This window comes from Tupaia chinensis, unplaced genomic scaffold, assembly GCF_000334495.1.
Source record: "Tupaia chinensis unplaced genomic scaffold, TupChi_1.0 Scaffold147038_1, whole genome shotgun sequence".
Lineage (NCBI taxonomy): Eukaryota > Metazoa > Chordata > Mammalia > Scandentia > Tupaiidae > Tupaia > Tupaia belangeri.
In genome coordinates this window covers 2,588,381-2,601,518 of record NW_006206889.1, presented here as the reverse complement: position 1 = coordinate 2,601,518, position 13,138 = coordinate 2,588,381, and the positions used below count along the sequence as shown (strand labels likewise).

The 13,138-nt window shown below is 43.7% G+C and overlaps 2 protein-coding genes across 4 annotated transcripts in view; both read right to left on the bottom strand.

Moving 5' to 3' along the window:
- Positions 1 to 6,385: 6,385 nt before the first annotated feature.
- LOC102488551 (keratin-associated protein 10-4) lies at positions 6,386 to 7,243 on the bottom strand. The gene has a single exon (XM_006169468.1). It carries the CDS (start codon positions 7,241 to 7,243, stop codon positions 6,386 to 6,388), a length of 858 nt encoding a protein of 285 aa, XP_006169530.1.
- Positions 7,244 to 12,847: 5,604 nt separating this feature from the next.
- Positions 12,848 to 13,138, bottom strand: part of LOC114006326 (keratin-associated protein 10-3) — a 685-nt gene continuing 394 nt past the window's right edge. For 2 of the 3 annotated variants that reach the window (XM_027768649.1, XM_027768651.1), the window contains exon 2: positions 12,848 to 13,131. In XM_027768649.1, coding sequence (XP_027624450.1) covers positions 12,848 to 13,131 — 284 coding nt within the window. Of the gene's footprint in view, position 13,138 lies in introns of all 3 variants that reach the window. The other variant, XM_027768650.1, reaches the window with a different exon arrangement.

Genomic DNA, 13,138 nt, shown 5'->3' with positions numbered 1-13,138 from the left:
GGGAAAGATTAGCCCTGATTTTAAGCTGTGAGTCCTCTGGGGTCTGTACTGAATGCTTCTAATATTTGATGAGGTCTGGGTGTTTGGAGCGTAAATGTTCCCCGACCTTTTTGAGCTGTTGACGTGTTTACCTTACAGCACCCTAATTTTTCTTTGCCCAGCCTCATGGAGTTCTGCGCTCTGCACAAATGGCCCAGTATGTGGCAACAGAACTCGTGGAGCTTTGCCCTGGATAGCCCCCTCCTCCTGTATTCTACCTCACAAATCCCAGCTGCTTCCACCACCTTAAGTTCTTCAGTCATCTGGATCCCACTCCCGGTGCTCAGCCCGGATGCTCTGTTAGTAAGCTAGGGCCAACCCTAGGCGCATCTTGTTTATTTCCCTTCTCTCAGGGATCCCAGTTCCTCACTGCCAGTCATCCTGATGCATGAAAACAGTTGTTCCTACCTTTTGTTCATTTTTCTAGCTATTTCAGGTGAGAGGAGAAGTCAGGCCCACATGGCCCTATATTGTGTTTTGATCATTTCTGTTTCCCTTACAATCTAGCCCCTTGCTTCCTCTTCGACTACTCAAGATCTTCCCTGATTCTGAGACTGGGTATGCCTTTTCCCTCTCTGGGAGATGTCCTGCTAAATTCAAACCACGCCTGAGAAACATCTACTGCCGTAAGGACTGGCCCACCCATCCAGCATCCTCCCTGTAGGAAATCTGACAGCGAGTCCTGGAGAGACACGAGGGACCTCCAACTCGATCGTCTGGGACTCCAGGCTTCATGAGAAACATCGCTAACATTCCGCCAAGCTCTGATATCCTGTTGCGTCCCAGTTAAGGCGGCCTATCTGTGAGGTCATTCAGATGAATCTAGAGGCAGAACTGAGAACTGTGTAGGTTAGAGAGGCCAAAGGAGATGCTGGGAGTCCAGTCCTTCTGATGAGTCCTAGGGAGTGTGATGAGGGGGCATTTTTAGGGAAGAATGGAACATGTGTAGTCTAAAGCCACTGTATGAGTGACTTAAGCAGTTGCTTAATTATGGACCTTAAACATTCTTCCTTAAACATAGAATTGAAACTTATCTAGAGCAATAAAATGGGACCCACAAGACTCTAGAAACGACTTCGGTGAAGCTTGACTTAGTGATAATGAACCACACAGATCAGTCGGCCCTAGATGAAGAGGTTAGCTAGGGAGAGAGAACGCTGGTCTGCCCTTTGCTCTGGGTTCTGGGGCAGCTGGTGGGGAGAGCATCACCCCGAGGTGATTTCTCGCTTTTTGTCTCTCTGTCTTTCTGGTGAGTGCACATGCCCTATAGCAAAAACCTCTTCAAAAAAAAAAAAAAAAAACTTTGCCTACCCCAATGTCCTCAGAGTTTCTCCAGTTTTCTACCAGTAGTTTTATAGTTTGAGGTCTTAGGTTCAGAGGTTCAGATCTTTGATCCACTTTGAGTTGATGTTTTATTAATGGTGAGAGATACGGATCCAGATTCATCTTTCTGCAGGTGGATACCCAGTTTTTCCAGAACCATTTTCATTTTCCCACTGGATTGACTGATACCCTTTGTCAAAAATCAGTTGGCTGTATGTTTTGAGGTTTATTTGTGGGATCTCTATTCTGTTTCATTGGCCCACATGTCTGTTTTCGTGCCAATACCATGCTTGGGTTTTTTTTCTAATTTTTTTTTTTTTTTGGAGAGGTTTTTGCTATAGGGCGCGTGCGCTCGCCAGAAAGACAGAGAGAGACAGGGAGACAGAAAGCGAAAAATTAGCCCCCATGGGGGAAGGCCGTGCCGTAATCCCTTCTCCTCCATTCTCCACTCGGGATCCTGGGCACGCATCCTGGGCGCCCGTTGTGAGTTTTTAGCCACCGGATCCGGGACACGAACTGCGGTCAACTACATGAGAGTCCAGCGACATAGCCATTACGCTAACTGCTGGTCCTACCATGCTGTTTTGATTATCACAACTTAGTAATATATTTTGGAATCAGGGAGAGAGATGCCTCCTGCTCCACTCTTCTTGCGTAAGATTGCTTTAGCCATATAAGTTCTTTTATAATTCCAGATAAATTCTATTATTGTCTGTTCTAGATCTATGAAGAATGTGTCTGGTAATTTGATTGGGATTGTGTTAAATATAGAGATTAATTATGATAGACTTGCCATTTTGATTATATTAATTCTTCCAATGCAGGAACATGGGATGTCCTTCCACTTTTTTCTGTCCTTTTTGATTTTTTTTTTTCTTGGTTTTCATAGTTTTCCTTGTAGAGGTCTTTGCCTTCTTTGATTAGGTTCATTCTGAGGTATATTGTACTTTTGTGGTTATGATAAATGGGATTACTTTCCTCAGATCTACCTCAGTCTGTTCATTCTTGTTACATAGTAATGCTGTTGATTTTGTATCCTGCCAGTTTACTGTATTCATACATTACTTCAGGAGTTTCTTCATGGATACCTTTGGGTACTCTATGTGTACAGTCATGTCATATGCAAATAGAGATAATTTCACCATTTATTTCCCTATTTGGATGCCTTTTATTTTATTGTCTTTTCTGATTACATTGGCTAGGATATCTAGCGCTATATTGAAAAAGAAAGTAGGCAGCTTTGTCTTGCACTACTGTTTAGTGGAAAAGCTTTCAGTTTCCCTATTCAGTATAAAGTTAGCTATGTGCTTTTCATAGATGACTTTTGTTGTGTTGAGAAATTACTCTTTTATGCTGATTTTGCTGAGAGTCTTAAACATGAAGAGATGTTGCGTTTCATCAAAAGTTTTTTCTGCATCTATTGATATGATCATATGGCTTTTAGCTTTCTTTGTGTTAAAATGGTGTATTACATTTATGGTTTTGTGCAGTTTGAACCACCCTTGCATCCCTGGAATAAAGCCTACCTGGTCATGATGTATACTCTTTTTTATATGTTGTTGGATACAATTTGCTATATCTTGTTGATAATTTTTGCATCTACATTCATCAGAGATATTGGTCTGTAGTTTTCCTTTTTTGTCATGTCTTTATCTGGTTTGGGGATGAGGGTGATGGAGGCTTCATAAAATGAACTTCGCAGAGTTCTTTCCTTTTGGATCTTTAGAAATAATTTGAGTAGAATGGGGGTTAACTCTTCTTTAAAAGTTTTGTAGAATTCAGAAGTGAAGCCATCAGGACTTGCAAGTATTTTATGGAATAGATCCTCTAAGTCCTTGTTTGATTCTTCACCTTCTGGATACCTATTATTTGAATAGTTGAGTGTTTTATGGTCTCTAGTATTTCCCATATGTTTTCCTCATTTTTAAAAATTATTTTTTCATTATTTTTGGTGGCTTTATCTAAGTCAAAGGTTTTGTCTTCTAGCTCATATATTCTGTCTTCTGTGTGGTTCAGTCTACTATTAATACTTTCAAGGGAAGTCTTGATTTCCTGTGTTACCATCTTTATCTCTAGGAATTTTGATTGATTTTTAAAATGATGTCTGTCTCCTCCTTCAAATCCTGGAAAGACTTCCTCATCTCTGTCACCATGAGTGTTCTGAACTCTAGTTCTGACCTTCCTGCGAATTCCTTTGTGTTGTCCATGGTTGAAGAAGAGTTGCTCTGTTCCATTGAGAAAGCGTCATTTACTTGTTTTCTCATACTTTTTGTGTCTTTGCGCTGGTTTCTAGTCATCTGATGGATTATACACTTCTTCCCACTTTTCTGTTGTTGACTGTACAGTGGGGGAAAGGGGGGAGAAGAAGAATTTACTTTTTACATGTGTCCTTGGTAGAGGGCCTTGCTTCCAGTCAACGAGTGTGTACATAGCCACCTCTGGGTGCTGATTCCCTTCCCATTCTCTTGAGACCAGGTGCACTTGGGGCTAATCCTTTCCTTTTCAGATGGAAAAGGAAAAGGAGTCATGTGGTGCAAGCACCTGAGCAGTTCAGAAAACTGTAAAGTCTCTAAATATTCCTGGGTGGGCAAGCAGCTGGATGTCTTCCTGCCTCAGTTGGCTCCACTTGCTGCTGCTCCTCCCTGGTCCACAGCAGCCCAGGCTCCGAGGATAATGGTGGCAGACAAATGTACCTGGGACTTGTTGGGAGACAGGAGGGAGCCTGGAGCATCTCTTGCCTCGGTTGCCCACACTTGCTGCCACTCCTCCCTGGTCCCCTGGGAGTTACTTTCTGATCACAGCACGGGCTTTGGTAATGAATGGAGTACTTTGACCAGGAGTGAACCTTTCCTCTTGGCTTACCCAAAGGGAAGCACACTTTACACTGATGAAGACCCTTCCACGGAATTATAATGCTCTGGTGATTTTATTTTATTTTTTAAAGTTTATTTATTTTATTCATAATAACAGCGCATATACACATAAGACAGAGCCTCAGAGAGGAAAGGGGGTGGCACCCTGATAGGGTCTCATCACACTGTAATCCCCTTTCTCCAGCCCTGTGGCTCATGAGATCTTGGGAGGGTTGCACATGTCTTGTGTGGTTTCAGGCAGACTTGGGGACTGAAACCCACAGTGAGCATGTGGCTTCCAGTACTGCAGCTCTGTTTGCTACCAACTGTGTCATCAGGCTGGACCCTCTGGTGTCATTTTTAACTCTCTGGTCTCATGTGTTACATTCAACATATTGAGTTGTGCTGTGGAAAACTGGGTGCTCTCACTCTGGCACGTAAACCTTCTCTTCATCCTGGATTTTGAATTTCTTTCTTTTTCTTTTTCTTTCCTTCTTTCTTTCTCTTTCTTTCTTTCTTTCTTTCTTTCTTTCTTTCTTTCTTTCTTTCTTTCTTTCTTTCTTTCTTTTTTTTTCTTTCTTTCTTTCTTTCTTTCTTTCTTTCTTTCTTTCTTTCTTTCTTTCTTTCTTTCTTTCTTCTTTCTTTCTTTCTTTCTTTCTTTCTTCTTTTGGGGAGAGATTTTGCTATAGGGCACATGTGCTTGCCAGAGACAGAGAGATAGAAAGTGAGAAATCACCCCCCAGGGGGGATGGCCACAACACAGTCCCTTCTCCTCCATTCTCCTTTTGGATCTTGGGCACGCATACAGATGCACTCAGTGTGAGTTTTAAGCCGCTGGGTCTGGGACTCAACATTTTTTTATAGAGTTTTGCCATAGGACACGTGTACTCACTGGAGAGAGACAGAGATACACAGAGAGAGGGAAAGTGGTGAGAAATCACTCCCCTGAGGGCTTGACCATGCCACAATCCCTTCTCCATTCTCTTCTCAGGATTTAGGATATGCATGCACATGTACCCAGTGTGTTTTTCAAGCCACAAGTTCCAGGATCCAAACTGTGAAGTTGGCCATGTGGGATCTAGCACCTTGACCACCACACTACCTACTGGCCCCAAAATACATTTTGATTTTATAGTCATTAAAATAGAGTCAGTTCTTCCTCCATTGGCTCCTTTTCCTCCTGGCTCAGACACATAATTACTTCAAACATAATTTTTAAAGACTTCTTAAAATAACCAGAAAGCATCACTGTCCTGTTCTGGCTGATCCAGTTGGTTCCACATGTGAACTGCAGTTTTAATGTGTTTGCTCTCTGCTTTTACTGCCAAACATTTGGAGACCTCAGAAAGTAATTCTGACGGATGTGACTGCAAAGAGGTCCAAAGGGGCTGAGAGAGCATTTCTGCTCACTCTACTCTAAGCAGCGGATACCCAATACCAGTGTGTCCTAGCCACCAGACCACTGCATGAGCAAGGATTTTAAGCAATACACAACTGAACATGTCTGATTTGAAGCCTGGAATGCATTTGAGCATTCCCTGGAAAGACGTGGATCTATTGATAGAAGATATTATTCAGATTTGATAAGTATCCTGTGATAGGAGAAGATACAAAAGCACACGAACAAAGATAGCTATCATGTGAATGAGGAAGGTTGATAAAGCCAAGAAGCCTCACGGGGTTGAGTGGCTGTAAAGCCCACCCAGCTTCTGATGCTCAGTCTGAACCCCTGGGACCACAGCCTGTGGGCACAGATCCTGAAGATCAGCAGGGTGTGTGTACAAAAGAGAAAGGTGGGCATGTGTTCCAGACAAGAAGTACCAGTAACAGACACGTAGAACTCAGAGCCATTTCAAAGTCAGGAGCGTTTACTGGCTGGATTGCTGCAATGTGTTCAGAGAAGGTTCAGTGACACCCAACTAAAGAGGACAGATAAAGGCTAAGCTGACCCTCATGGGAACAGGAACATGGAGAGGGGACCACCACCTTGGGGACTTTCTAGAAGCACTCACTTCCCAGTGCCTCAGCATTAAAAATGGACATTTAATCCATCCACGTCCCTCAGCCTAGGAGCAGTCTCCAGAAAATGGTTTAATTGGTAGCAGCATTTAGGACAAGGAGTCAGTTCCCAGGTGCAGCCTGTAGTCAACTGGCGTGGTGGTACCGCCTGGTCAGCAAGAGGACTTCTGGACTGGAGAGAGGCCGCAGCAGGTTGGACGAGCACAGGTGGGGCGGCAGCACAGGGACACGCAGGAGGCTGGGCGGCAGCAACTGGGCTGGCAGCAGGAGGTGAGTGCACAGCAGGAGGAGGCGGGCGCACAGCAGGCGGTTCTGCACACAGGGCGGCACAGCAGGGACACAGAGGACGAGGGTCTGCAGCAGATGGGCTTGCAGCAGACAGGCACACAGCAGGCCTGCGGGCAGGGGGAGGAGCAGCAAGCTGGCTGGCAGCTAGACTGCTGGCAGCATGAAGAGGAAGCCTCAGAGCAAGCAGGAACAGGGCACACAGGCTTGCAGCAAATGGGGACACAGCACACTGGCTTGCAGCAGACAGGCACACAGCAGGCCTGCGGGCAGGGGGAGGAGCAGCAAGCTGGCTGGCAGCTAGACTGCTGGCAGCATGAAGAGGAAGCCTCAGAGCAAGCAGGAACAGGGCACACAGGCTTGCAGCAAATGGGGACACAGCACACTGGCTTGCAGCAGACAGGCACACAGCAGGCCTGCTGACAGCTAGATTGCTGGCAGCACGAGGGAGTGCAGGACTGGCAGGGGCTGGGCTCACAGGTTGCCTGGCAGCAGGGGCTACACACACAGCTCACTGGGGTGCAGACGAGGGTCAGGCAGGGGGCCGGTGCACAGCAACTGGGGGCACAGCAGGAAGGCTCACAGCAGCTGGAGGTGCAGCAGGGGGGCTCACAGCAGCTCTCCAGACAATCATCCATCTCCCAGGAGGAGCCAGTGCAGGACTCAGAGGAACCCGGCAGGCAGACCCGGCTGCCGTAACTCAGGTTGCTGGAGCAGACAGACATGGTAGAAGTGGACGTGTGGGTGGTTGAGCTGAGAGGAGTGAGTGTGTGAGTGATGAGTGAATGTGTGTGAGGGTGTGAAATGCTCAGGGCTGTTGGCCTTTTATATCTGGCTGGTGTGTGTTGTTGTACCTGGAGGTTCAACAAACCTCTTCCTTGTTAATGCTGTGGGCTGGGTCTGGGAACTCCTGCTAATTTTGGTTTATTTACACAACAGAGGTTGCTCAGTCTGGCAACATGTGGCTCTGGCTGAGGGCCGCTGATGCCTTAGTCTGTGTTTGTGCTTTGAACAAACATCTTGGGGAAGGAGATATTTCTGGAGCCCCCGCCACAGGCAGCTGAAGATGTCTGTGTCTTGCTCCCCCGGATTCTCTCCAGGTGGCAGGTGAGAGTTGTGAATCTGAGTCCCTGTACCTGGGCTACACGGAGACAACAGTCGAGCAGAGCAAGGGCCCTTGCAGCTCTTCAGCTGTGGGCTGACAGGAAAGGCTGGGCAGTGGGACAGGCCAGGGGACAGAAGAGCAGGCAAAGCCCAGCATGGCATGAGGGGGACAGCAGAGCAGAGATGATACTTCCAGAAGGTACAACGTTCCCCAAGTTGGATTTCCACATCGGAAGGGCAACCAAAGGAGAAAGGAAAGTCAATTCACCCAGAGCTGAAAGGAAGGACTGGTCTTCAGAGTTGAAATCTGACCAAATATGGGACAAACTGGCAAAGAGTACATGTCTAGACAGGATGATGAGATATCTGACACCAAACACAAAAACCCTAAAAGGCTATAGAGGTATTCGCCTCACACTTTAACTGAGGAAGTCTGAAAACTCAAAGACAGTTGAACCAAATCTTTATAATCTAAGGGAAAATAACCTGGAAAATGTAACTCTAAGGTGAGCACTGTGGCCTGGTGATTAAGGGAGCTGGATCCCATATGGCCAACCATGCAGTTCAAGTCCTGGACCAGCAGGTTGAAAAACACAGGCACATGTGCATGTATGCCCCAAATCCCAACAGGACAGAGAAATGGAAAAGAGTTTGTGACACATCCATGTCCTGCTGGGGATTGCTTTGTCTCTTTCCTTCTCTCTGTGTCTTTTTGGCTCTCTCTAGAGAGTACATGTGCCCTCTGGCATTATAATATAGATATAACTCCACTTAATCATCTGATGTAAAAGAAATTAAAGCATTTGTAATCATACAACTTGGAAAACATCTTGAGAGCACATAATTTCACAAAACAAAATGCAAATTCAATGGAAAGTAGGTGCAAGAAGTAATGAATAACAAAAAGAATCAGTAAAAATCAATTTAAGTTTGTTAACTTCTTCAGGTAGAGGAAACATACCTGCTTATTTAATCTTACAGAACCAAGTGACTGTCCACAACATAATTCCTCCTCCTCCATTTAATTAGCTCATTCCTCCAGATGTAGTCCTGTGAGTTTTGACAATGAGTAGAATACTGTATGTACCTCCACCATGCCACACAAAGGACTCCCACCCTCTCAAAAATGTCCTAGTTTTGACCACTCCCCTTCCCTGTGTATTTTCTAGAATGTCATATAAATCATATAAATTCAGTTTTGAATTCAGCATGTGGATCACTAAATGGAATCATATAGTATGTGGCCTTTTCTCGCTGTCTTCTCTAACTTAGCAAAGGCAATTGGAATTCATCTAGGTTGCTATGTACATCAACAGTTTATTTCTTTTTATTGCTCAGGTGTATCCCATTGTATGGATTTATCAGTTTGTTTAGCCATTGGATAGCTGAAGTTTATTTTCATTGTTTCCTGTTAGTGTTTTGTTTGTTTTGTTTTGTTTTTGCATCATTATGTGTTTTCATTTTTCTAGCATTAATACCTAGGGATAGAATTGCTGAGTCCTACAGTTAGTGCATATTCAACTTTATAAGAAACTACCAGGTTCTTTAAGTGGCAGTACCATTCTGCATTTCCACCAGCAATGCATGAGAATTCTATTGGGTTGTTGGAACAACTGTGATGTGTTTTTATATGCCTTCCATGCAAAAATGCACCATGACTGTTCCAATAACCCAACAGTTGCTCTACATTCCTGGCATCACTTGTTTCAATTAAAACAATTTTTCAGTCACTCCAAAAGATGTACAGTGGTATCTTTTTGTCATTTTGATTTGCATTGCTCTGATGACTAAAGATATGGTGAGCATATTTAATGTGCTTATTTGCCAAGCAATTTTTCCAGGACAATTGTAGTGTTTTACATTTCCACAAGCAGAGTATGAGAGTTCCAGTTTCTCCACATGCTTACCAACACATGGCATGGTCAGTCTAGTTATGTTTAGCCATTCCAGTAAGTAGGTGCGTGTGCTGTACTCACTGTGGTTCTAATTTGCTTTTTCCTAATGATTAAGACATTGAGCATCTTTTTATGTACTTATTGTGCATCTTTTCTTGGTATACTATTTCTTCAAATCTTTTTTTTTTCTCTTTTTTTTTTTTTTTTTTTTTGAGAGGTTTTCGCTATAGGGCGTATGCGCTCGCCAGACAGACAGAGAGACAGAAAGCGAGAAATCACCCCCTAGGGGGGATGGTCACAATCCCTTCTCCTCCATTCTCCTCTCGGGATCCTGGGCACTCACGCACATGCGCCCGGCGTGAGTTTTAAGCCACCGGATAACGGGACGTGAACCGCGGTCGGCCACGTGGGAGTCCAGCGACATAGCCATTACACTAACTGCTGGTTCCCTTTCTTCAAATCTTTAGGCCCTCATTTTTTTCACTAGGCTTTCTTGATATTTAATTTTGAGAGTCCTTATATTGGATACAAGTACTTTCATCAGATGTATGACCTACAATATTTTCATCTAGTCTCTCATGGATCTAGTCCTTAGTTTCTCATTATCTTAACAGTGGCTTTTGAAGAACAATAGAGTTTAATATTGGTAAAGTCCAATTTATCAACTTTTTCTTTTGTAGATCATGCTTTCAGGGTTGACTCTAACAACTCTTTGCCTAACACAAGGTCACAGAGATTTTGCCTAATTTTCTTTCTAAAAGTTAATATTTTTTACATTTTACATTTAGGTCTATGATCAATTTTTATTTAATTTTTAACAAAAGATAAGAGATTTATCTTTCTTTTTTTGTTTTGTTTTGCATATATGCATACACATCCAATTATTTCAAATGATCTCTCTCTCTTTTTTTTTTTTTTTAAAGAGAGATTTTTGGTATAGGGTATGTGCGCTGACAGAGAGACAGAGAGTCAGAGAGACAGAAAGTAAGAAATCACTCTCCAAGGGGGATGGCCACGCTGCAGTCCTTTCTCCATTGTCCTCTCATGTACACACGCCTGACATGAGTTTTAAACTGCCCAGTCCAGGACTCGAACCGCACTCAATTACATGGGAGTCCAGCGACGTAACCATTGTGCCATCTTCTGGTCCCTCAAATAATATGTCTTATTAAGTTGCTTTTACACTTTTGTCAAATAATTAGTTGACTTTATTTGTATTGATCCATTTTCTCTTATATCTCTTTTTTTGATCTCTTACTTTTTTAGCCAACAAAATATGGCCCTGATTACTGTAGCTTTAAAGTAAATTTGGAAATCAGATAATATGAGTTCTCAGGTTTGTTATTTATTTTCAGTTTTGGGGGCTATTTTAGTTTATCTGTATCACCAAATAAATTTTAGAATCAGCTTGTTGATAACAACTTTGCTAGATTCTCTTATAGCACTAGGAGTCTTTTTGTAGATTCTGAGGGTTTCCATGTAAACGATCATGCCCTCTGTGAATAGACAATTGTTCATTTCTTTCTAATGCATATGGCTCTTTTTTTCTTTTTGCTACTTGGTTGCACTGGACTGAGGTGTGTGGGGGGCTTTACCATTACTTTAATAGATGTGGTAGAATATTTGTATGTTTTCTCCTGGTTTTAAGGGAAAAAGCATTTAGTCTGTTGCCACTGAGTATAATGTTGGCTGTGTCTTTCACAGACACATTATATCAGGTTAAAAAGTGAACCTTAGTCTATTTCTAGCTCATTGAGAGTTGTTTTGGGGGTCTTTTTTAGAGAGAGATTATTGCCTTAGGGCGCATGTGCTTTCCAGAGAGAGAGAGAGAGAGATAGACAGAGATAGTAAGAGAGAAAGTGAGAAATCACTCCCCAGGGAGGATGGCTCTGTCACAATTCTATCTCCATTCTCCTCCCAGGATCTTGGGCACATACACACACGTGCCCTGTGTGATTTTTCAAGCCACTGAGCTCAGAACTTGACCTGCAGTCAGCCATGTGGGACTCCAGCAATGTAACCACTATGCCATTTGCTGATCCTAAGAACTTTTTTAAAAACTATGAATTAATGTTGGAATTTTATAAATTTTTCTCTTATATCTATTGAGATAATCACTGTTTTTCTTGTATAATCAGTTAATATGGTAAATGGCATTGATTTTCGCTGAGCTGGCCTTGCCTTTCTGGAATGAAAAATGACAATCCCTCTGGTTGTAGTATGTTATCCTTTCATGTATTATTGTATTTGATTTCCTGATATTTAGTTCAGAATTTTTGTGTCTATATTCATCAAGGATATTGGAATGCATTTTTCTTTTCCTTCTTTTATCTTGTTTTGGATATCAAAGGAATGCTGACTTCTTAAAGTGTATAGGAAAGTGTTCTGTCTTTTATTTCTGGAAGAGATTGTGTAGAACTGTAATTTTCTTCTTTGAATGTTTTGCTCAGATTTACCAGTGAACAATCTGGGCCTGCAGTTTTCTTCATTGGAATGATTTTAAATTGACATAGAACCCTGAGAGAATGAGAAGATTCACTGGGAGAAAATATCTCTAAAAGGCACACCTCAGAAATATTATTATTCAAACTGTATAAAGACATTTTAAAATTAAACAGTAAGAAAATGAACAATCTGATTTCAAAATAGATAAAAGAGCTGAATGGACACCTCAGCAGAGAAGAGCTGCAGAGGGCAAATGAGCATATAAAAGATACTCCCCTTGATATGCATGCCGTTAGAGAGTCCAAACTGAAACAGCAGGAGAAACACTACACGTATATTAGGACAGTAAGGCCCAAAACACCGACCACACCACATGGACCAACAGGAGCTCCATTAATTACTGCTGGGAATGCAACCTGGAATGGCCCCTTCGGAGGACGATTTGGCTCCTTCTCACAGGATGCGATATGCTCATATGATCCAGCAATCATGCTCCTGGGCATTTACCCAAAGGAGTTGAAAAGTTAAGTCCACACAAAATTCACACACAGAAGTTTATATTTAGAAGCTTTATTTGTAATTGCCAAAAATCAGAAGCAAGGAAGATGTGAATTTATTTGGCGCCTGAGGAAGAGCTGACAGGTTTAGTTGAGGCCAGTGACCTGGGGCAGAGACTGGGAGGGAAGGACAGTACCAGAGGGAGGTAGGGACACCTCCTGAAGGCAAGAGCCATGAAGCAGTGAGACTGAGGGACTCCACATAGAGACCCCACTCTCAGAGGCAGCAGCTGCCTGACCAGGGTCAGGGACTAGAACAAGGGGGCTGCAAAGGGCACAGGCATAAGATAAGACCTTGGACCTGGTTGACCCCCGGGGTATGGCCCAGTCAGCAGCAGGACTTCTGACCTGAGGAGAGGTTACAGCAGGCTGGGCGGCCGCAGGCGGGGCGGCAACACAAGGACACGCAGGAGGCTGGGCGGCAGCAGCTGGGCTCGCAGCAGGAGACAGGGGCACAGCAGGAGGAGGCGGGGGCACAGCAGGCGAGTCTGCACACAGGGCGGCACAGCAGGGACACACAGGACGAGGGTCTACAGCAGGTGGGCTTGCAGCAGATGGGCACACAGCAGGCCTGTGGGCAGGAGGAGGAGCAGCAAGCTGGCTGACAGGCAGACCGCTG

Excerpts from the sequence above, each read along its gene's own strand:
- LOC102488551 (XM_006169468.1), bottom strand. The coding sequence starts at position 7,243 with ATGTCTGTCTGCTCCAGCAACCTGAGTTACGGCAGCCGGGTCTGCCTG.